This window comes from Fukomys damarensis, unplaced genomic scaffold (assembly GCF_012274545.1).
Source record: "Fukomys damarensis isolate Sample0158 unplaced genomic scaffold, DMR_v1.0_HiC HiC_scaffold_2, whole genome shotgun sequence".
Lineage (NCBI taxonomy): Eukaryota > Metazoa > Chordata > Mammalia > Rodentia > Bathyergidae > Fukomys > Fukomys damarensis.
This window is the reverse complement of record NW_022900914.1, coordinates 48,980,944-49,004,043: the sequence shown is the minus strand read 5'-3', so window position 1 is coordinate 49,004,043 and position 23,100 is coordinate 48,980,944. Positions and strand designations below refer to the sequence as shown.

At 42.4% G+C, this 23,100-nt stretch overlaps 2 protein-coding genes and 1 long non-coding RNA gene across 10 annotated transcripts in view; 2 read left to right on the top strand and 1 right to left on the bottom strand.

Moving 5' to 3' along the window:
- Positions 1–12,214: 12,214 nt before the first annotated feature.
- LOC104852098 (probable N-acetyltransferase CML1) lies at positions 12,215–22,657 on the top strand. 7 transcript variants are annotated; one of them, XM_033764773.1, is made up of 3 exons: positions 12,220–12,296; positions 14,928–15,039; positions 21,756–22,657. In XM_033764773.1, the coding sequence occupies exon 3, from the start codon at positions 21,831–21,833 to the stop codon at positions 22,518–22,520; it is 690 nt and encodes a 229-aa protein (XP_033620664.1). In that variant the 5' UTR covers positions 12,220–12,296; positions 14,928–15,039; positions 21,756–21,830; the 3' UTR covers positions 22,521–22,657. The 7 variants fall into 7 exon arrangements, with proteins under 7 accessions (XP_010607873.1, XP_033620664.1, XP_010607875.1 ...); XM_010609577.3 differs by lacking the exons at positions 12,220–12,296; positions 14,928–15,039 and adding exons at positions 21,191–21,428; positions 21,525–21,608; XM_010609571.3 differs by lacking the exon at positions 14,928–15,039 and having other exon boundaries at positions 12,215–12,296.
- The window catches only part of LOC104852236 (probable N-acetyltransferase CML1), a 35,258-nt gene continuing 24,372 nt past the window's right edge, over positions 12,215–23,100 (top strand). The window contains exon 1 of the mRNA XM_019205316.1: positions 12,215–12,296. The gene's annotated coding sequence lies outside the window, so the exon portion shown is untranslated. The remainder of the gene's footprint in view (positions 12,297–23,100) is intronic.
- On the bottom strand, positions 13,142–19,284 carry LOC104852099. Of its 2 annotated transcripts, none has more exons than XR_004517670.1 (5): positions 19,142–19,283; positions 17,903–18,014; positions 15,177–15,286; positions 13,959–14,062; positions 13,142–13,193 (listed from the first exon to the last, which is right to left on the bottom strand). It is a non-coding gene; the product is annotated as an uncharacterized LOC104852099 (long non-coding RNA). The 2 variants fall into 2 exon arrangements; XR_004517671.1 differs by lacking the exon at positions 13,142–13,193 and adding an exon at positions 13,240–13,311 and having other exon boundaries at positions 19,142–19,284.

Sequence of the window (23,100 nt, the reverse complement as noted above, 5' to 3'; positions counted from 1 at the left end):
CCCTGCAAAATTATCTCTCAGAATTGAGGCAGAGGGCTAGGGATTTAGCTCAGTAGTGCCACCGCCTGCCTCACAAGCACAAAGTTCTGAGTTCCATCCCAAGTAACAAAAGCAAAGCAAAACAATTTTTATGTCTTCTTCATTCAACGGTGGAAATTCATATGTATCTTGAAATCTGTTCATTTTTTCCTGTGTTCTCCATTTTATTAGAGTACAGGTTCTCTAAGTAGGTACTGATCCTCTAGATTTCTGTTCGCAATGTTGTGACTAAACACTGCAATTACAATCAGCGAAACAGAAGAAGCAATTAAAAGTTTGCCAACAAAGAAAAGTCCAGGTCCTGATGGCTATACTGCTGAATTCTACAAGACACTTAGAGAAGAACTATTGTGACTACTCTTTAAACTCTTCAGTGAAATTGAAAGGGAAGCAATACTTCCAAATTCATTCCTGGAAGCAAGTGTTACTTGATTCCAAAGCCAGGGAAATACCCAACCAAAAAAGAGAACTACAGGCTAATTGCCCCAATGAACATAGCTGCAAAATCCTCCCTAAGATACTGGCAAACAGAATACAGAGGTTCATCCAGACCATACACCCTGACCAAGTCAGTTTTATCCCTGGGATGCAAGGATGGTTCAACATTCGTAAATCAATAAATGTAATACACCATATTAACATAGTCAAGCACAAAAGAAACATATGATCATTTCAATACATGAAGAAAAATCATTTGACAGAATTCCATACCCATTCAAGATAAAACCCTGCAGAAAATTGGAATAGATGATCTTTATCTCAACCTGATAAAGGCTATCTATGAAAAACCTATAGCCAACATCATACTAAGGAGTCAAAAACTAAAAACCTTCACACTAAAATCAGGAACAAGACAAGGATGTCCACTTTCATCACTCCTGTTCCATATAGTTTTGCAAACATTAGCCATAGCTTTTAGACAAGAGAAAGAAATAAAAGGAATAAAGATAGGAAAGAAAGAAGTTAAACTGTCATTATTTTCTGATGATTATGATACTCTACATAGAAGACCCAAAAAACTCTGCCAAAATTCTTCTAGTCTTAATTTACAAATTCAGTAAAGTAGCTGGATACAAGGTAAACACTCAAAATTCAAGAGGATTCTTGTACACAAATAACAGACTCACTGAGTGAAATTAGGGAAACAATGTCTTTCACACTAGCATCCAAAAAAATGAAATATCTAGGAATCAATCTAACAAAGGAAGCAAAACCTCTACATTTAGAAGTACAACACTCTGAAAAAAGAGATGGAACAGGATATAAGACCATGGAAAGACATCCCTTGTTCTGGGGTAGGAAGAGCCAATATCGTGAAAATGGCCATACTTCCAAAACTGTTATCCAGATTCAATGCAATGTCTATTGAAATCACAACAGTATATTTCACAGAACTAGAGAAAACAACCCAAAACTTCATTTGGAATCAGAAAGACCTAGAATAGCAAAAGCAATTCTAAGTAAAAGAGACATGATGCGGGGGGAGGTGTATCACAACTTGAAACTATACTACAGAGCCACTGTGATAAAAACACCTTGGTACTGGCCAAAAAATGACCTACTCAGAGGATCAGTAGAATAGATTAGAAGATGGAGAAACAACTCCAGACATACTCAGCTAACTCATCTTTGACAAAGGAGCCAACCATCCTCACTGGAGGAAATGTAGCCTCTTCAATAAATGGTGTTAGAAAAACTGGATTTCCACTTGCCAAAGATTAAAACTAGACCCCTATCTTTCAGAATGCACTAAACTAAAATCTTAGTGGATTAAAGATATAAATATTAAAGTAGAAACACTACACTTTCTGGAAGATAAATTAGCTAGAACTCTTGAAGATATTAGCACAGGAAAAGACTTTATGAACAAATCCTCAAGAGCACAGGAACTAGCAGAAAGAATCAAAACTGGGATCTCATCTTTTCAGAAAAGCTTCTGCAGTGCAATAGAATTCACCAGTGGAGCTAAGAGACAACCCACAAAGTGGGAAACATTTTTACCAGGTGTTCCTCAGACAAAGTTCTACTATCTAGAATATATAAGGAGCTCAAAAAAATCACGTTCCCCAAAAGAAAGACCCAGTTCATCAGAAATGACAAGACATTTCTCAGACACAGACATGAAAGCAGCAAAGAAACATAAAAAAATGTTCAACATCACCGGTTATTCGAGAGATGCAGAAGAAAACAACAGTGAGATTCCACCTCACCCCAGAAAGAATAGCTGCTATCAAGAAATCAACCAATAACAAATGCTGGTGGGATTCTGAGGAGGAGACCCCTTCTTCATTGTTGGTGGGAGTGAAGACTGGTGCAACCACTGTGGAAATCCATATGGAGATGACTCAAACAACTAGGATTACAAGTCCCATTTGACCCAGCTGGTCCTCTGCTGGGTATCTTCCTAAAAGAATTAGAATCACACCACAGCAATGTATATGCACCCATTTTTATAGCGGCACAGGTTGTAATAGCTAAAATTTGGGAACAGCCCAATTGCCCATCAATTCGAGGCTGGATAAGGAAGATGTGGGTTTTTATTTAATGAAATGGAGTAGTACTCAGCCATAAAGAATGAGAAAGTAGAGACATTTATAGCTAAGTGGATGCACATTGAGGTCATACTGTTAGTGAAATTAATAAGACACATGTATAAATACCAAATAGTTTCTCTTGTGTGAAAAACTAGAAATGTAAATAAGGAACAAAATGTATAACTGATAATGTGTAATAGAAAAAGAAGGTCTAAAGATGTAGAGGAAGTGAGGGAGGGGAAAAATAAAAATGGGAAAGAAATAAATGAGCACAGGGAAAACATGGAAACAATGTCTTTGTAAACAGGAAAGGGTGGAGGGGATGAAGGAAGGCAGGAGAAATGGGAAGAAATAAGGTTCAAGATAAGACATGTAAAGGTACAAGATCCCAACGATTAACTGTATTGTATACCTAAAATGTACCAATATATTTGATAAAAAATAAAACAAAAATGGATAAAGAAATAAGATACTTCCATGACTAAGAACACCTGAAAACAATTCATGACCACCAAACCAGCTCTACAAAATATTCTGAAAAATATTTCAGAAAGCGATAATGAAGACCACAATTCCATGAAAGCCAACAGGAAGAAGGCACTAGGGTAGGCAAGCAATTCAACAGAGGATAAAGACAGGGAAGCAACAACAGGAAAATAATATGACAAAGATAAGCAAAATGCGTATCAGTTGTAACCGCCAATGTGAATGATTTCAATTCACCAATCAAAAGACAGACTAGCAGAATGGATTGAGATCCAATAACTTGATGTGTACAAGAAACACTTTTAACTCAAAAACAAATTTACAGACTGAAAGTCCAAAGATGGAAAACAATACTTCATGTGAGAGGAACCCAGTAAAAAATAGGAGTAGCTATTCTATTTGCAGACAAAGTGAACTTAAATCCAAGACTGATCAGAAGAGACAAAGAAGGTCACTATATACTTGATAAGGGAAAACTCCAAGAATATATGCACCAAATACCATATACTCAACTATATAAAACAAATATCAACAGATATGAAAAAATGAAAGAAGCACTAACACAATTATAATGGGGATCTCAACACTCCACGGTCACAAATAGGTGGATCAGCCAGGAAAAAATTCAACAAAGAAATATCAGAGCTGAACCAAATCTATAAAAAATTGACTTAGAAGATGTCTATGGAGTGTTGTACCCCAAAAGATCAGAATATATGTTCTTCTCAGCTGCACGTGGGATGCTTTCCAAAACAGACCACAAACTAGCGGATAGAATATACTTAACTAAATACAAAGGAAATTATCCATGCATATTATCAGACCATACTGCAATGAAATTGAAAATCAATGACACAAAAACTTCATAAACACATGGAAATTGAATAACACCATCCCAAACAACCAATGGGTCACAGTTGAAATTGAAGAAGAAATTACACAGTTTCTACTATTAAATTATAATGCCAGTATAACATACCAGAACTTATGGGACACAATGAAAGCCGTCCTACATAGGACATTTCTAGTGGTGAACTCTCACATCAGGAAAACAGTGGTCACGTAAACAACCTAATGCTCATCCTCAAACTTCTAGAAAAAGAAGAACAATTAAAGCCCACAGCTCATATGAGGGAGGAAAGTATGAAGATTAGAGCAGGAAATAATGTACTCAAGACTAAAAAAAAATACAAAAAAAAAAACAAAACAATGAATCAAAGACTTGGTTCTTTGGGAAAGACTGAATTAAAATTGAGAAACCCTCAGCCAATCTTAATAAAAGATGGAAAGAAAAGACTCAAATCCATGTAACTAAGGATGAAAAGGGTGAAATCACAATGGATCCTGGAGAAATCCAGAAGACCATCAACACCTATTTCAAAAACATTTGTTCTAATAAGATGGAGAAAGCACAGAAGAAATGGAAAGATTCCTAGGTACATATGAATTACCAAAGCTGAATAAAGAATATACAAATTTTAAATAAGCCAATAACAGTCATTGAAATTGAAGCAGTAATTAAAAATCTCCCAACAAAGAAAAGCCCATGTCCGGATTGATTCACTGCTGAATTCTCCAAGCAAGTTAGACAACAGCTTATGACAATACTCCTCTAACTCCTTTATGAAATTGAAAGGGAAACAATACTCCAAAAGCCATTCCCAGGAGCAAGTATTTCCCTGATAATAACGAAACCAGAGAAGGATCCAACTAAAAAAGTGAACTACAGTTCAATCTCTCTAATGCACATGGACTTGAATGAGATACTGGAAAACATAGTGCAGGAAATCATCAAGATTGTTATACACAATGACCAAGTAGGATTCATCTCAGGAATGCAGGGATGGATAAACACATACAAATCAATAAATGTAACACACTATATTAATATAGCCAAGGACAAAAATCATATGATCCTCTCAATAGATGCAGAAAAACATTTGGCACATCTAACATTCATTCATGATAAAAAAAAAAACCCACAGAAAATTAGATTCACTCATTATTATCTCAATCTGATAAAAGGAATCTGTGACAAAGCAACATTATGTGAAATCGTTAAATACTGAAAGCTATCACTCTAAACTCAGGAACAAGATGGGGATGTCCAGCATTACCGCTCTTGTTCAAAATGGTTCTGTAAATGTTAGCTAGAGTAATTAGACAGAGAAAGAAATAAAAATAATAATGACAGAAACAGATGAAGTTAAACTATCTTTGTTTCAGATGAGATGATTCTCTACATAGAAAACCCCAAAAACTCCACCAAGAGACTTCAAGGTTCAATAACCGAATTAAGCTGCAAGCTAGATACAAAGTCAACATGCAGAAACCTAGGCATTCCTGTACACAAATAATAAAGTCACTCAGAGAGAAATTAGGAAAACCACACTTTTCACAATAGCATAAAAAATAAAATACATAGGCATCAATCTAACAAAGGAAGTAACAGATCTTTACATTGCAAACTACAGTAGTCTGAAAAAGGAAATCAAAGCAGCTATCAGAAAATGGAAACATCCCTTGCTTGTGGGTAAGAAGAACCAACATAGTAAAAATGGCCATACTTTCAAAATTGTCATTTAGCTTTAATGCTATCCCAATCAAAACACCAATACCATACCTCACAGAACTAGAGAAAGCAGTCTTAAAATTCATTTGCAACCAGAAGAGACCTAGAATAGCAAGACCAATTGGCAAGGCAGGGCCGCCACCATCTCTAACTTTAAATTATACTACAAAGGTAATGGAGTGAAAACAGCATGTTACTGGCAAAAACAAGCAAACAAACAGAAAAACAAATAGACTTGAGGGCCAACAATTTGGCTTGGTGGTGCCTCCACCTGCCTCACAAACACAAGGTCCTGAATTGGATCCCCAGTATCCAAAAAACAAATCAAAGCACTCCCCTAAAAAATCCCAAACACACTTGAGGATCAACGGAAGAGACCAGAAGATGCAGAAACAACTCTGAACCACTCAGACACCCTATCTTTGACAAAGGGGCCAAATATCTGCACTGGATGAAAGATAGCCTTCTTAATAAATGGTGCTGAAAAAACGGGTTTTCCACATGCTAAAGCTAAAACTCACCCCATGTCTCTCACCAGGCACTAAACTAAAATCCAAATGGATCAAAGATCTAAATATTAAAGCAGAAATACTAAATGTGCTAGAAGAGCGAATAGGTGGAACTCTTGGAGACATGGATGTAGGCAATGACTGTATGAATGAAATCATGATCACACGGGAAATATTACCAAAATGTACAACTTAGATCGCATCTCATTGAAAAAACATCACTAACAGAGTAAAGAGACAACTAACAGTGTATGGATAAAGAAAAAGTGGGTTTTTCTACAATGGAGTATTACTCAGCCATAAAGAAGGATAATCTTGGGGAGAAAGGAACTCTTCTCCATTGTTGGTGGGAGTGCAGACTCATGAAACCACTATGGAAATCAATATGGAGATACCTGAAAGAGCTGAGACTAGAGGTTCCATTTGACCCAGCCATCCCTCTGTTGGGTATCTTTCCAAAAGAATTAAAAGAATCATATCACAGTGATATATGCACACCTATGTTTATAGCGGCACTGTTTGTAATAGCTAAAACATGGAAAAAGCCCATTTGTCTATCAGTTGGAAACTGGATAAAGAAGATGTGGTTTTTCTATAAAATGGAATACTACTCAGTCATAAAGAATGAGAAATTAGATTCATTCATAGGAAAATGGATACATATGGAGGACATACTTATAAGTGAAATAAATAAGTCACACATGTGTTAATACCGAATAGTTTCTCTTGTGTGAATAAACTGTAATAGTACATAAGAACCTAATGATATAATGGATAATGTGAAATAGGAAGAAGGGCTAAAAGTGTAGCCAAAGTGGGAAGGGTAGGGGAAAGCTAATAAGGGGGAAAAATACGAGAAAATGAAGAAATGGAAATGAAGTGTTTATAAAGGGGGAGGGAGGTGGGGGAAAAAGAAGGATAAACTTGAGACATTTATAGCTAAATGGATGCATCTAGAGCCCATACTCTTAGGTGAAATAAATCGGACACTCTTGTATAAATGTAGCATTGTTTCTCTGATGTGAGAAACTGAAAGTGTACCTAAAGACCAAAATGTACAATAAATATTGCACAATAGGAAGAAACTTTTCAAATAGGAAGGGGCACAAGGGAGGAGGAGGAAGGAAAGGAATGAAGGGAAAAGAGAAAATGAGAAAATAAAGACAAATTTGCAACAAAACTCTTGTAAAGAAGGGGAAGAGGGATAGAAGGGCGGGGGGAGTAATGGGAAACAAATAAGAATGAAGATGTATCATGTACAGGTACAAATTCCATGTGATGAATGTGATCATTATGTGTATCTAAACTGTACCAATGCTCTTAATTAATCATAAAAATGAAATGGGTGTGGGAAAGGAACAGACACTTCACAGAAGAAGACATGCAAATAAACAACAGATATATGAAAAAATATTCAGCCTTTCTGACCATTAGAGATATGTAAATTCATACAATACTAAGAGTCCATCTTATTCCAGAAAGAATGAAAATCATTAGGAAATCAAACCATAACATGTGCTGCCATATGTGTGACCAAAATTGGTCCTTTCTTGTTAGTGAGGATGTGGACTCGTACAAGCTTTGTGGAAATCACTATAGAGGTTTCTCAAAGAACCGAAATTAAAATTTCCATATGACCTAGGCATCTCTTTTCTAAGTATCTTCCCCAAAGGCCTTCCATCATCATACTATAGCACAAATGTTACAGCAGCACAATTCATAATAGCGAAATCCTTGAAGCAGCCTGTATATTCATCAGCAGATGACTGGATAAAAAAGTTGTGGTCTGTACATATAACGGAATAGTACCTGGGTATAAAGAATGACAAATTTGAGACATGTAGGAGAATGGATGCACTTGGAAAATATAATATTGAGTGAAACAAACCAGATACGCAAGTTTAAATACAGTATGGCAAATCTTTAGTGGTACATATCATGATATTAATTAATTTTAATGTGTTTACTGCTTTGTGCTATTTCCATTTCTTGTATTATTCACTTATTGTCTATTACATCATTTTCCTGTGACACTTATTGCCATCAGAATTCATTTGTATTTATATATATGAAGTTGGCATGCTTTGTGAAATAGAATGTTATTCTTTCACAGGAAAAAAATAAATACAATATGGTATCTCTCATCTGTGTGAGGCACAGTACACACAAAGAAAATGATATAGGATTGACAGAAAGGACAAGGGGTTGGATCTCTTACAATAGGGAAGCAATCCAAGGGAATTAGGACAAAGAATGAGGAAGAGGAAATAGGGAGCTAAGAAGAATAATGATATGCCATGCACACTAACCCTATAACCTCATTTAATGTAAACACTATACGAGATGACATGAGGTAAGACAAATAATGTAAACAAGTATCAAAAAGAGAATAGAGGAAACTAAGAAGAAGGGGAAGAGAAAGCAGTATTGTAATTTTTCTAGTTGTGATACAGGGGAAATAACAACTGCCAACCTGCTAAATGTCAGATACAAATTCCTATTTTCCAAAATAAAAAATGAATTCTAAGGAACAACGGAGGTTAAGAGTAAGAGAAGTTTATTGAGAGAGAGAGCTCCTGAGAGACAGGACGGAACTCAGAAGCAGGTCTCCAATGAGCCCACTTCTCAAAGTTTTATAGAACAAAATCACAGGGTGAATACAAAATCATGAGGTAGGTACAACATGGGTCAAAACTATGATCAACTCATAAGATTACACCACCCCCCATCAAGGGAGTTGTTTTTTTAAAATTGTCTGGACACTGGTCTCTTATTACAATAAATTTAAAAGGAAAATATAGGCTGGGGTTGTAGCTCAACGATACAGTGCTTATCTAGCAAGCATAAGGCCAAGGGTTGAAATGCAGTACTAAAAATGAAGAGAGATAATGAAAAAATAGAACCAAAAAAAAAGGCATGTAGTGTGGGGTGGTGTAAGGGGCCTGAGAGAAATGTGTCAAACCCAAGGTTTCTGAGGAGATAAAGTCTGTCCTTTAGTGCAGGTGCATGACAGACTTTGTTATAATCATAACAAATCAACATGGGTGACCACGTACTTACCACGTGGCTATGCGAGGTCCCGCAGCTGTTTTTCCTAAAGTGTTTCAGAAAAGTTGGTAAAGGGGTGGAGGATTTAGCTCAGTGGTGCCCCACCTGCCTGGAAAGTACAAGGTCCTGAGTTTGATCCCTGGTACTGGGAAAAAAAAAAAAAAAAAGCTGATAAAAAAGGACACAGCTCATGAGCTCAACAGCTGCAGCTCCAACTCTCATGATCTGATGCAGCCTTATGTTGTAAAATTAAAGTTTGCTTCCTGCTTTCTGGTGATGTCTGCTCCATGTGTTCTCTTTTCTTTGGGAACTTCACCTGACTCGACTCCCTTTCATCCCATGGCACGGAGAGGTAGGAATACACATTTCTTTCTATTGAAACTATACCACTCTCTGACTCAGAACTCTTCTGTTGCCTGGAGGGCTGGCCCCCTAGATATAATCATTTTGCTTTTAGACCTCCTACATTCACTGCTTCAAATGGCCCCTTTTGTAAATATCTTTCTGATTTACCCTATTTACAATACGCAGTTCTACCTGCAGCCTGGGATCCTTCTCTTTTCCTATTTTTCTCCATAGCAAATATCCTCCTCGAAAAGCTAAATTCGTGTTTCTCTAAAAAGAAAAGTGTTGTACTGATAAAGACAAGCCTCATAATTAAATGGAAATTAATTTGTGGACTCTACCCTCCCTTGGAGGTTATAGAAAGATGACACATCAAATCTCAAGAACTACTGAAGATACAGAGGCTGACCTTTGGGAACCTACAGAAGAGAAAGAGGCTTATTTCATCCATGTACTGTCACCCTGTGTCTTAAATCTCTCAAATCACAGAGCTGGTCAGCTCCAGTATTGTAAGTTAATAAGATATCTTGTAGTCAGACAGGGCCAGCCCTAGAGGAGCCCACACTGAGAACAATCCAGAAGCCAACAGGGTGGACAATCAAGACACATTCAACGAAGGCCCACATTCTAAAAGAAGACAAACTACTAGCCACCCCCCACACACTTGCTTCCCCTAGGGATAAGTAGTGAGGAGCCAGAGTTTTTCCATTTTTACTAAGGCCCAAGTCCTTCCATTTTAACTAATTTAGAATAAACTTCAGTAACACCACTCTTCCCCTCCCTAACCATTATTTAGATTGTTCCATCAGATAAACGGGAAATAGATGAATAAGACCCATTCCCCTCTGCAGGAGCCATCTGGTCTATTAGAACAAAGAAGCAGGATTTCTGCTAAGATAAGAACAGGCTGTGGTAATCAGTTGAGTAAGGCAAATTCCATTCCACAGACTTCATCTGCACACATACTAACCAATAAGTTTAAAGTATAGTCATATATGTGCACCAATAGAATGTTAGAGATATAGACCAATAGAAATAGTAGAAATAATGAAGAAAATAGCCAATAAGAAAGTTAAGATTTTCAAACCACCCTAACCCTATATAACCCTGTTATAATCATGATTCTGGGCTCTTGCTTCCCTGATGGACAAGAGTCCAGGTTCGAACCTGAAATAAACTCTTGTACTTGCAGCGGATTCGTTTCTCTGGTGGTCCTTGGGGAAACTGAGATCTGGGTAAAACAAGTAGCACTGACTGACATTCTAAGTAGGTATCAATCACCTGGCTAGGAGACCAAGATCTTAACACACCTCTTCCAGGAAAGGTCCCTGGCCCATCCCTTACCTGAAATCCTTGTTCATTCCTTGAATGCTTGCTATGTGACTTGCTTCCCCATCAGATCACCGTTTAATCAATAGGTCCTAAGTGACTGTACTTGTTGGAATCCTATTGGTTGATCATAATTTTTGTCCCCTCTCATGTCCACCTTGTGATCTTTCATTGGACCAGTATTACCTAAGTGATTGTACTTGTAAGATTTGAATAAGCTAAAGTGACTCCATGCTAATAGGCCAGACTGTGCTTCTTCTCATGCTAATTGCTATCTTGGCTAACAGCCCCCACAGGGGCAGATGGTATGACAAAAGGTGACCATAAAACATTTCCTGCTTGAGATAAGCAATGTGTTTGCAGTCTCTTCTGTGAATTCCCTGACTCTTTGATTAGAAAAACCTTATAAAAAGTACCTCAGCCCCTCAGCGGTTGCCTCTCTGAGCTACCTGGCTCCTGGAGTGCCATCTGGCCAGACTAATAAAGGTCTATTTACCATCTAGCCTGGTGTGTTCCCTCCTGGGTTTCTTGTTTCTCTGTCGAGCTCCTAGAGCCTCGCTGGGTGTTAGGGCCCAGGATCGTGGAGGCCTTTTTGGCTGTTCACGGATTTCGGAAGGCCCTGGGTCTTGCCTTCGGAGCCATCGTTGGGCTATAGGACTCAGCTCCGTGGAGGCCCTTTCGGCTGTTCACGCTCCGTGGAGTGGAAGTGAGACTTTAAGTCTTACAGTAATATGACTTAGTTTTGTCCCACCTTGAACCCACCTCACCTTGTGGCTTTGTCCCATGAGACACCTCTTAGAAGCAGGGTGAGTGGGTAACCCACTTTCCGGGTGTCCCTTCCTGTCCCTCTCAGACAGGAGCTCTCTCTCCCTCAATAAATTCTCCCTACGTTAACCTCCGTTGTCACTAGAATTCATTCTAAGATTTTAGAGAACGCGAACTAGCATTTCGGATACCTAGCAGGTTTGGAAGTTACATCTATTCCCCATTATCACCAGAACTGTGTCCAAATGACTACCGTCAGAGTATTAAGCAAACTTAGTTCCACTGCCATGGAATTTCGTGCAGTGGAAGAGGCTATGTAGATCTCGTGTTGTTAACGCTGCGCACAGAAATAAAAAGAGAAAGATCCCAGCAAGCCCAAAGCGGGTTGGGCACAAAGCCGGAACTCAGGAGCAGACCTCTGCTTCCGCGCCAGCTCCTTCCCGCCTCCGCTGCAGTAGCAAGTGTTCCCCTTCCTATCAGCGGCCAGGACTCGGACTGGGGGGAAGGGTCAGGGAACCGACCAATGGGATCACTACCGCGGACATCCGGGGAAGTCTCGTGTCCACCGAGGAAACTGGTTGGGGGAGGGGGAGGATTGCGCATCGCACCCAAAAGTAGAGGGATTTGTTTCCATCCGGGAGATTTTAGGAACGGACCAGGAGCAAAAGGGTGAGTTCTTGTCAGTGTTTAGTAGGCGGGGTTGGGAGGGGACCCAAATCCCTGGCACTTGACGAGTTTAACGTTCATGTGGTTCCACTGCTGATATTCATCACGTAGGTACCAGGGCCATCCCCTGGGAATCCAACATGGAATTTATGATCCAGTCAGCCTCTTTCCCCGAGAAGGAAAGTGTAGTGAGGAGAACTCATAAGCAGCCCAGCACCTCTGCTCGCCTGTGGTCCCCACTACTCGGGAGGCTGAGCAGGAGAATCGCTTGAGGCGGGGGTTCAGCGCCAGCGTGGGAAAACCAGCGAAACCTGTCTTTTAAAAACAGCACGGATGGACTAAAGATTCGTTAGAGATGTGCTCGGTCCTCAGAGGAGCTCATACAATAGAGCCCCGAACTCCAGGCTGTGGCAAACAGACAGCGAGGGAGGGAAGGAGGAATGAACCAGGATAAGAAAGAGATGAAGGGAGAGGATCGACCCGTTGAAGAGCTTGCGGAGTTGAACTTGAGAGAGGACCGTTGCAGAGCTAGCAGAAGAAGCAAGGACTCGAGATGTAACGTTAAGGCTCATTGTGAGGTCCTCAGATTGAGAACATCTGCGTTACGTTGTGAAAGGAGCTCAGCCACCACCAGCGCACACTAGCTAATCACTGCAAGTGCCTGTCGGCTGGGTGTCACTTGTCACTCACTGTACACACTGCTGTAGAGGGACTGCAGGAAGGCGAGGAAGAAGGATGGGACTCTGTGTGTGCCTGGGCCTGGGGCGGGGTGGGTTTGGCTTGAATGTGAGGATCTGTCCAGGATCCATTCGTCATGGATCAGGTCTCTGCCCAGTTTTCAGCAGGGATAAGCATTGCTGTGAAGGACCTTGTTACAGAGTCGTAGGATGCGAACTGTGGCTGTGATGAGAGATCCCAGGGTTAGGGGCAGAGAGGCAGAGACTCCATTCTCCTAGCACGTGGGTGCAGGGGACTTGGGAAGACTTGAGAGATTTCTGAGTGTGTCTGATGAGAGATCCTGAGGGAACAGGAAAAGCAGTGGCAGGCTTCCCCCCAGGGGAGGAATCCCACACACTTTTTGAGATCCTGTTGGTTGATTCCCCAGCGAAGAGACCTAGGCCCTGTGCTCTGTCACATTCTAGCTCCGTGACCCTGGAGTGCACAATTGTTAAACTTCCAGGAGCCAGTCAGTGAGGGGCACCCATTTCTTTTTACCAGAGCTGTGGCAGGGTCTAGTCAGTTTCTGTTGGATGAGACTCGAGTCTGAGAGCTGAAGTTGCGGTGGACACTCTTTGCTCTGTGGTATCAGGTTAGAAGACATTGGTACAGGTTCCAGAGTCTAAATGGAGGCCTGGAATGTTTATTCATTTAATTTATTTAATGGACAACTTTTCCTCTACTTACAGGCCTCTCTTTTCTGGCTCTGGCCTTTTTTCATCTCAGCAGTCTAAATCTATACAGTTGGGTCAGGGAGCCTTTGCTGAAAGTGCTGTGTGGACATACAGGATTTCTGCCATGCATGAGTCTTGGAGGGAACAGAGTTAGGAGTATGATGTCTGGGTGCCATAGGTTCCTTCCCAACATACTAGTATGCTCGGAGAGTAGGTAACAGGGCAGTTAGGGTGGAAGGGCATGGACTATAAATCAGTGCTTCCTATAACTTACTCTGTTCATCCTCACCCAGCCATAGAAGACAAGTGTTATTTTCCTTGTTGTTCAGATGAAGACACAGGTTCAGAGGGCTTAAGTGACTTACCCAGGTTCCCCTCCTAGGTAAGGGAGAAAACCGAGTTTTAGTGAGGTGCTTTTGACCATCACAATCTCTCAGTCGTGGTAGCCTGCTTTGTTTTGGATGACAACAGACAAACCCACACCAAGCAGGGTCTGTGTGGTTCTGGAAGGCTGGGAGGTGTGTGGTCACTGCCGCGGCTTCTTTTGGAGCATTGAGATTGGATGCTGAAGTGTCCACATGGCTCCTTATCACATCAGCAAATACAGGATAGTGGCAAGGTTCTGAGTTTGGTCCCCAGTACCAAAAAACAAACAAAAGAAAACAAACACAAAAAACCCACCACTCAATCCTGACTTCAGGTTTTTACACTTGATCTTAGCTAAAAGGCTGAGAAGCGATTCAGGTTCTTGTGTACAGTGTCACCCTCCTTGTTTCCGATGGCCCCTTCTCAGATAACCCTGGAAGCATTATGTGGTCACATATTTGCAGTGTGACCTGGATAATATCTGCAAATGTTTCCTGTGTACATGTGGCTCCTGCTTGTGGGTGGCTGAAAAGGGACAGGTGACGGGCACTATGTTTGCTGTGTCGTTGAAGAATGTTCCCCCAAGGAAGAAGCACTTGTGGCCATTTTACCTCCTAGTATCCAAGATCACTGAGGAGTTAGGATAGCAAACCTGTGGTCAGGACTGTGGGACCAGGGCTATGGTGCAATGCTTGACACCAGCATGTTGCTCAAGAGTTCCCTGGCCCTTTACCTGGATGTGAATGTCCAGGAGACAGGCCATTCATTCACCTCCAGGACCTCCAGGCTTGTGGCTATTCATTTAATTCATTTAATGGGCCACTTTTCTTCTACTTACGAAGTTGGCCTGTGATTTGTTGCCTTCTGTTTTGTTCAGGGTCCAATTGCCTCTTCTGCAGTAGCAAGGCACCATAATGGCTAGGAGGCCAAGGAAGGGGCATGATGGAAATGATGTCATAGTGAGGTGACAGAGGTATCCTGGACACCAGGTAGGACATCCCAGATTCCTACCCTATACTAGTGGAAGCTCCCTCCAGGGACACATCCTATGCTCTTGGTATCCACATCCAACCCTGCAGCCTTGCTTTCCCCTGCTCCAGCCCTGGCACTCCCCAGTCACCCAAACCTGGAATTTTTTGCTAATTCTTCTGTAAATCTACTCCTGTTCTCTTGGCCGGCATGTTGTCTTCCAACTCTCTTTCATCCATACCTCTGTGGGTTCAGCACTGCAGTTTCCTGGACAGGGGAAAGGAGAATTTGATTGGAAAGATAACTGGTGAGTAGGAAGGAAGTGGCTTATCCTGTGCATTGTGACCAACATAGAGATTGAGTCCTTTGCTCCTGACAGCGTGTTCCTCATTACAATTGTGTATGTTGCCTCCGCAATGATTGACAACAACAGTGGGCAGAAATCTTATTGTGTTCCCGAGATTGATAGTGTTATGTGTGCTCATACTGGACATCTCTCTCTGTATACAACATAGATGCCGACTTCCAAGAGGAGGAGATTGTCAGAAACTGTCCTCCTGCTTTGAGGCCGCTAAGCTATGTCCCTCTGACTGGCTCCTCCCTGTTCCTCCTCCCTGACCAAATGCACAGTCTGCTGGTGGGGCTGTTCCAGTTCCTCCTGGAGGGTCAGAGGAGAGGCCCAAAGGTGTGCAGATGTACCCTCCATTCCTGTGCCTTGGTGAAGGGAATGACTAGTCATGGAAGGGGCTAAGGGTTACAGGAAAGTCAAGTGGAATCTGACTGCAACACTCCATGTGAGAAGGAGAAAATTCTCCTGTAATGTCTCAGTCAACACATGCAAATCCAAAGCAGCTGGTCCTGACAAACTAAACCGCCTGTCTTTTCCCAAAATATCCAAGGTAGTCAAATCTTGGGGCTGTTGCAAAGCATGAGAGTTGGTCACATGCAAAATACCTCACTGAAAAGTGCCTCAATATTAGCAACAGACTCTTTAGACTAGAAGTGTGTACAAAACTCAACACAAAACAGTTGAAATAAATGAAAACCACAAAAAACATGGGAAGAAAATACAACAAAACAGCTCTTTAAACCACGTCCCCTGAAGCCAATCTGGGAAACACCAAAGGGCAGAATAGTATACCACACACCCAAATTACTCAAAAGCATAGTAGAGGAGGTTCGAAAACAGTTCAAAGTGATAGTCTGATTAGAGAAGATATAACTAAACATGTAATGGAAGTAATAACTGAAAGGATGCAGGAGCTCTCAGATGAAATTAAGAGAAAACTAAAAGAGCTAAACAAAGTGAAAAAACTTTAACGACCAGTTCACCGAAGTAGAGATCTTGAAATGGTTTCAGTCACAAATCCAGAAGATTGTGTGGGCACCAGGATGAACCAATGTGAGAGAATTTCAGAACTAGAAGACAATGGTGTGTTTAAATATGGACTACTTAAAGAAACTAAAAACATCAAGAAAAAGTGAAAACTTGATCCAGCAGCTGCTAGATGATGCAAAGAAGACTAAGCTAAGCATAATTGGAATAAGTGAAAAATCAGAAGACAGTTTGTAAAGGTTTTATTTCCATGACAATGTTTTCAACTCCTTTTGAGCCTTTGAATGAAGAAAAATAAAAGTATGCCATTCTCTGGGGAAAAGTTTATACAAGTCCCCAAGTCTCTTAGAGTATTTTTGAGCCAATTTAGAACAACACTCTTAAGAGTAGCCAGGTGTTCAGTGTTTTGAGTTCAGAGCTGAAATGCTCCCTCAGCAAATGCACCCTTACTGGAGGGGATTTGGTGCTGGAAGAAAAAGGTTTTAGATTAATAGGTCACACGCATTTGGCTCCTTAGTCTCAGGGTTATACATCAAAGCCCAAATACCAGTCTCGAGTGTGCTGTGGGATAAGATGGGGAAGGGACACTATTCGGGTGACAATGTTCCTCCCTGTTCTCCTTAAGCCTGGGCACACTCAGCTGTAACTGCAGTGGCAATGTCTTTAGGCCTTCAAATTCTAAACTATAGGAACTGCTGTAAGCCGTGAGTCTCTTTTTAAAGAAGAGCAAGCCCAGTGGTTCACCAGCTCCATATAACCCAGCCGGTTCTCCCGGGAAATGAGCCTTCCTCAGGGGTCACAATTAATTCATTGAACACCCGTCAAACACCTTCCTGTTGGATCAGCCTGCCCTACTGTGAAAGTACAACAGTGGCTGCTGGCTTGGAGCCAGCTACCTAGGTTTGCATTCCCAGTTCTCATGTGGGACTTGGGGTAGGAGGCCTCAGCTTTCTGGGTCTCATTTTTTTTATTCATGAAGTGGGAACATTAATACCAACTTCAGCCTTTGTTTATTGCAACTATTAAATTTTGCAGAATAGAAAAAATATTTTCTTGCTGGGCATCCAATAATTTCCTGAAAAGGTGTTTCTTCTATTTTTATAACAAGCGGTAGTGCTGAAACTGAAAGGAAAATAGGACATATTGGTAGTGAAAAACTAAAACAGTGCGGCTACTTGGAAAAACTGGCATTTCCTCAAAATATTAGCTTAGAATTACTCTATGAGCTAGCATTTCACTTAAAGTTTTAAACCAAAAGAATTTAATAGATATTCAAATGCATGTACATAAATGATCATGGCACTTTTAGCAGCAATATCCAGAAATTAGAAACAACCCAAATGTCTGTCAATGAAAGAATGTGTAAGTAAATTTTGTATTTATGTAAATGGAATATTATACAGTCTCAAAAAATGATGAAGTATGGCAACATTCTAAATATGTACTTTTTGAAAGCTAGGGTTGCTATAGCCCACCCCATACAGGGCCAGTTTAGAGGGTTGGTCCCAAATAATCTGTGAGAAAAGACTCTAGGGCTGGTCACTTACGGTATCAAGATGTCTTCTTTTGCTGCCTTTGCCTCTCCACAGATGTTGAATCTGTTGAGCAAGCAGCATTCCTCTGCCATAAGAGCAGCCCACCAAGATCATAAAATAGCTGCTAAATAAAGAAGCAGAGAGGCAAAGCCTTACCTTCCTGGTTTATGCACCAGTTAATGTAACACCTAGGGAGGGTTGTACACTGTGCCATGCTCTGCCACACTGTAATGTCCAGGGTGGACAGCAAGCCACTGCTGTGCTGCATTGTGCCACTGCTCTGCCCGAATATGCAGCTCCCAGTGATCCTAAACCCGTAAAGAACTAAAAAAGCAGTTTAAAAGACAGTTTACTTGAAGATAGGGTAGGAAAAAAAGAGAGATGACAGAAAGCTAGTCTGGCCAAGTAGGGAGAATTTGGAAGTGAATTGCTCCTGTTTACCTGAACTTTGGAAATACATTGTCTTCTGAAACAAGAATGACATGCAGCATGTCACTTAATTTGAAAATCAGTGGAAAATTTTCACAAAATTCAGACGCCCTAAATTAACACTGTTTCAGTACCTTCCTAATTCTTTTTCCATTACCACAAATCATAGCAATCTACCTCTGCCTCCTGTCTGCCCCATAATAAGCTCAACCAGAGAGTCATGGAGCGAGGGGCAGGCTCAGAATACGAGCACTGAGGGTCTTACTATGTTTGCAAATCTATTAGTAAAGACTTAAATTGACACTTTTTGCTGCCTACCAGCACCCGTGCAACATTTCACCCTGAAGGGACAACCTTGTTGTGGGCAGTGTTCACATGAGTTGCCCCTCAGCTCCCTGGTGTACTGTTGTTCCTTCCATGAGGGTAGTGGTACCCTAAGTCTCCCAGCAGTGCTCCACCAGTACAGGGATACTCATAGACTTGGGCTCCAAGAGTACATCTCTTCCTCTTTGGGGTGTCAGTATTCTGGGACTACCCAGGGCTATCCTCTGACGGTGGTGACTATGCCTCCTACATCTGCTGCCCTTTCTGCCAAGCACAGGATCTGGTACCTGATGGACACTCAGCCTTTCCTGCTGAATGAAGAAACCAGTTCTGACTAGAAAACCAAGATTCTGTAGGGAGCCCCTCAGAAATACAGATGTCACGGTGAAGCCCAGGAAAGAGGAAAATCCTGAATGTAACTAGAGAGGTTTAGGGGCTCCCAGGAATCACCAAGTAAACAGGGAGACAGAGGACAAGGACAGTGCACAAGCTTCTCACCCTTCAGCATGGCTTGGATTTCCAGATGGTTAATACTTCACAGACTCATTTGGAGCACTCTGTACCCTAGAGCCCTCTGCTCTCCTTAAGATTCTTAGTTCAACTTGTAGCTTAAGAGTCAGGGCTTGGAAGACATTATTAAAATCCACATAATGCAATATTACCAGTACACTCACCACCCAGATTTGCTATTAAACATTACCAGTGGGTGTGAGCACATGTCACAGATCCTAAGTGCTCAGCAGCCTCCACCAGGGACTCTTGAGTTCCAGCTGCCAAGTGCTCCAGATGAGGTAGCTGGATGCGGCACCTACAGCCCTGGCCTTTGCATTTCTGGCCTCTTCCCTGTGTCCTCCTAGAAGCTCTTGTCATGATTCTGGCTGGCATCTTTGATCCTTTCCTCGTCCTCATCCCCCTTTCAAACATTCTAATTCTTGCCTTTGCCCCCATATACACCTGGAGATGTTCCAGGTCCCATCACGTCAATTGCTTCCACTCCTTCCAGGCTTCGCTTTGACTCTTGCTGACCCAGTTGCTCTGTGGTGATCACTGATGTAGGTTCTGCCTTCATGCCATGCTCACCATTAATGCAGGGTACTGGAGAAACAATGCTTAGGAATAAGTGCTTTTTCCTTGGGCAGGCTGCGCTTTTGATGATTTCTTTAGGATCATTTTAGTTCATATTAGACCTCCTTGGCCAGGTGCTCTTGTTCACAAGCTGCATAACTGCCTCTGGGGGTCCCTGTCCAGCTCAGATGCTGTACTCATCTCTGGGGGAACCTGCGACTATTCCTGCCTCTCTGACCTACTCTCCATGTACAGACCAAGTGATGATGCAGCAAAAGGGTAAATCCTCTCCATGGAGTTGTGAGTGGCACTACCAATCTGCTTGTAGCCTGGAGGGAATAGAAGGAAGTCTCGTTTTTTGCTTCTTTGGAAGAGCTCCAGTGAACTTTATCGCTGCCCTTGGACGTTTATCTCCAGATCTCCAGCAGACTCTTCAGTCTTCCAGTGCAGACCCTTCAACATCCAGATAGCGACTCACAGGGGACTCTGCAGTGAGCTCCAGGCTTTTGATATTTGACTGGATCCTTTGCTCTCCAGCACACAAAGCCCACCATGTAAATTTTTTATGTACACACACACTTAGATATACACACTATACACGAATATATTAAATATATTTGCCTAGTGAACCCTAACTCATACAGGGTACGTGGGCAGAGGTAAGATTATTTATGGAAGGCAAGCATTCTCTTCCATAGAGAACTCCATGGAGAGTGATTTACCCTTTTGTTTAGCTGACTCAGCCTTATTATATGATAGCACTGGTTCTGAGGCACCAAAACACCTGCCTAATGTCCTGGTGCCTATTGGCCAGACAGCTGCAGTGCTGGGGACTGCAAAGGACACCTGTAGGACAGTAGGTGTTTCCACACAGTTGCTGAAGAGGTGAGTGGAAGGGAGGAGGAGGGCAGATGGGTTTGAGACATCATCCATGATCCATCTTGGACAGGTACAGCTTTGCCAGGGAGAAGTACAGATGTGACAGACATTGTTTTTGAGGAAGGAACCTGGACTCTGCCTGTTGTTGAATGAGCTCAGAATGACAGGCACAGTCTAGAGGTGCCTAGCAGCAGTGTGCGGGGGACCCAGGTGAACCTGAGAGGACCTAGTGTGCTGAGTGAGAGGTGCTGCGTCCTAAAGAAAGCAGGAGGAAGGTGGCAGCCTCCCCTGAGTGAGGCCTGTGGACCCATCCAGACCCTGCCTTGCCCTCCAGGTTACTTCTACAAAGATCTCAGGGGTGAATGGACTTGGGCTCCCTGCCGAGTCACAACTCAGCTCCTTGACCTTGGGACTTACGATTAACATATATTCCCAGAAGCCAGTGAGGTGGCACCCAGGTCTGCTTCCCAGAGCTGGGGCAGACCCTGGACACTGTCTTCTCAGTGCCAGTTGGAGGCTGAGGGCTTGGGCCACCGTCTACACAGCCCTATGGTAGAGCAGGTAAGTGGACAGTGCTAGGTGAGGGCTCTCCATGTGGACCGGGGGCCCCTGAACATTTCTGGGGATCTCAAGGCCGGGCCATTTTGGAGTTTGGCCCCTTTTGCCTTCTCAGCAGCCTATGCCTTCACACTCAGCAGGAGGATTTGTTGATCTTTCTCTGGGGGACATGGAATTTCTGTGATGGATGGAAACTGGGAGGGAACAAAGGCCTGAAGACATGGGGTCTGGTGCCCCAGATGCCATCCCAATAAACCAAGAAGCCCAGAGAGATTATGATAGGGTAAGGAGGGTGGTGGGGAAGATACCATGGATGCCAGTGCTTCATATATGTTATTCTATTCAATCCTCAAAACAACAGTACGTTGCTGTTTTTCAGATGAAGATACCCAGATTCAGAGATGTTAAGTGACATGCTCAAGGACACACAGCTAGAAAGAGAAAGAACCAATGTTCTAATCAGGTGTTTTTGATGCTCACTTTCTCATACTGCTAGTTTCCTGCTTCCCATCAGTGATGAAAGAATTATACCGCCTTGCACTGGTCTCCCTTGTTCTGAGAAGACCATGGTTTGTGGGAGATTCATATAGCTTTTTCCTCTCTCTCCCAGGTCTGTTCAAACGATGTACCATCAAGTCTAGAGGTCACTTGTGGACACTGATATTTTTGACACTGAAGCATCCCCATGGCTCCTTATCACATCCGCAAGTATCAGGAGAGTGACCGAACACCAGTGTTGGACTTGTTCTACAAGGGCATGATGGAGCACATCCCTGCCACCTTCTACCACACACTTAAGCTGCCCCAAACCCTCGTGTTCTTAATTGGGGTGCCCCTGTGCATACTCCTGACTTGTGGATCCTGGCTGCTGGCTCTTGTGTCCAGCTTCGCCTTCTTTGTTTTCCTGCTGCTCCTTGTCAGGTGCCCCTGGAAGCTGTATGTGGCCATATGTTTGCGCACGGACATGGCTGACATCACCAAATCCTACCTGAGTGCGTGCGACTCCTGCTTCTGGGTGGCCGAGTCTCAAGGGCAGGTGGTGGGCACTGTGTGTGCTCGGCCGGTGAAGAATCCTCCACTGGGGAAGAAGCAGTTGCAACTGTTTCACCTCTCAGTGGCAATGGAGCACCGAGGAGAAGGGATAGGGAAAGCCCTGGTCAGGACTGTCCTCCAGTTTGCCCGGGACCAGGGCTATGGTGAAGTTGTACTTGAAACCAGCATAGTGCAGTACAGTGCCCTGGCCCTCTACCTACACATAGGCTTCCAGAAGACAGACCAGTACTTCTTTTCTTTTATCACAAGGCTTATGGCTTTTCCTACAGTTCGTTTAACATACTATCTCCCAACAGCCGGGCATAGTGGTGTACTTCTGTAATCTCTCCACTCTCCAGGCTAAGGTGGGAGGATTGCTGTGAGTTTAAGGCCAGCCTGGAATCTTAGCCAGGATCCGATTGACTCAGCTGTACTAACAAGCCAGTCCTACATTTAAGTAGATAAACAATAGAATCTAATCACTGAACACATTTGAATCTAACATTTTTGAAAATGGAGTGGATGACTCTACTCCATTCTGTCTTTCTGGGTTGTCTGTATTTCCTTTGTGTAACAGCACACTAACATTGCATTAAATCTGTGAAATGCTAATACACGTGTTTCACTTATGAGCCTGTAGAGCAGCCAGCGTCTGCTGGGCTGGGCTGAGTATCTCTCCACATTTCAGGACCTTTGCAAATATCCTGGGTTGGCCGAACTCCCAGAGCCACTGGGCTTCACTGACTCAGGGGAGATCTGCCAAGAGCATTCCTGCTTGTTCAGTAAGAGAATGTGGAATTGGCGAGTGCCAGTTCTGCCACCACTGGGACACAGCATGACCCATTCCTCTGTCCCCAAATCTTGGAACTCCAAATGTGTAAGTAGCTCAGGCCTAGCTGTGTCATCCTTGAAGCCCCCAATAT

Bases quoted from the DNA above. Each gene is read 5' to 3' on its own strand.
- LOC104852098 (XM_010609571.3), top strand. From the start codon at position 21,831: ATGGCTCCTTATCACATCCGCAAGTATCAGGAGAGTGACCGAACACCA.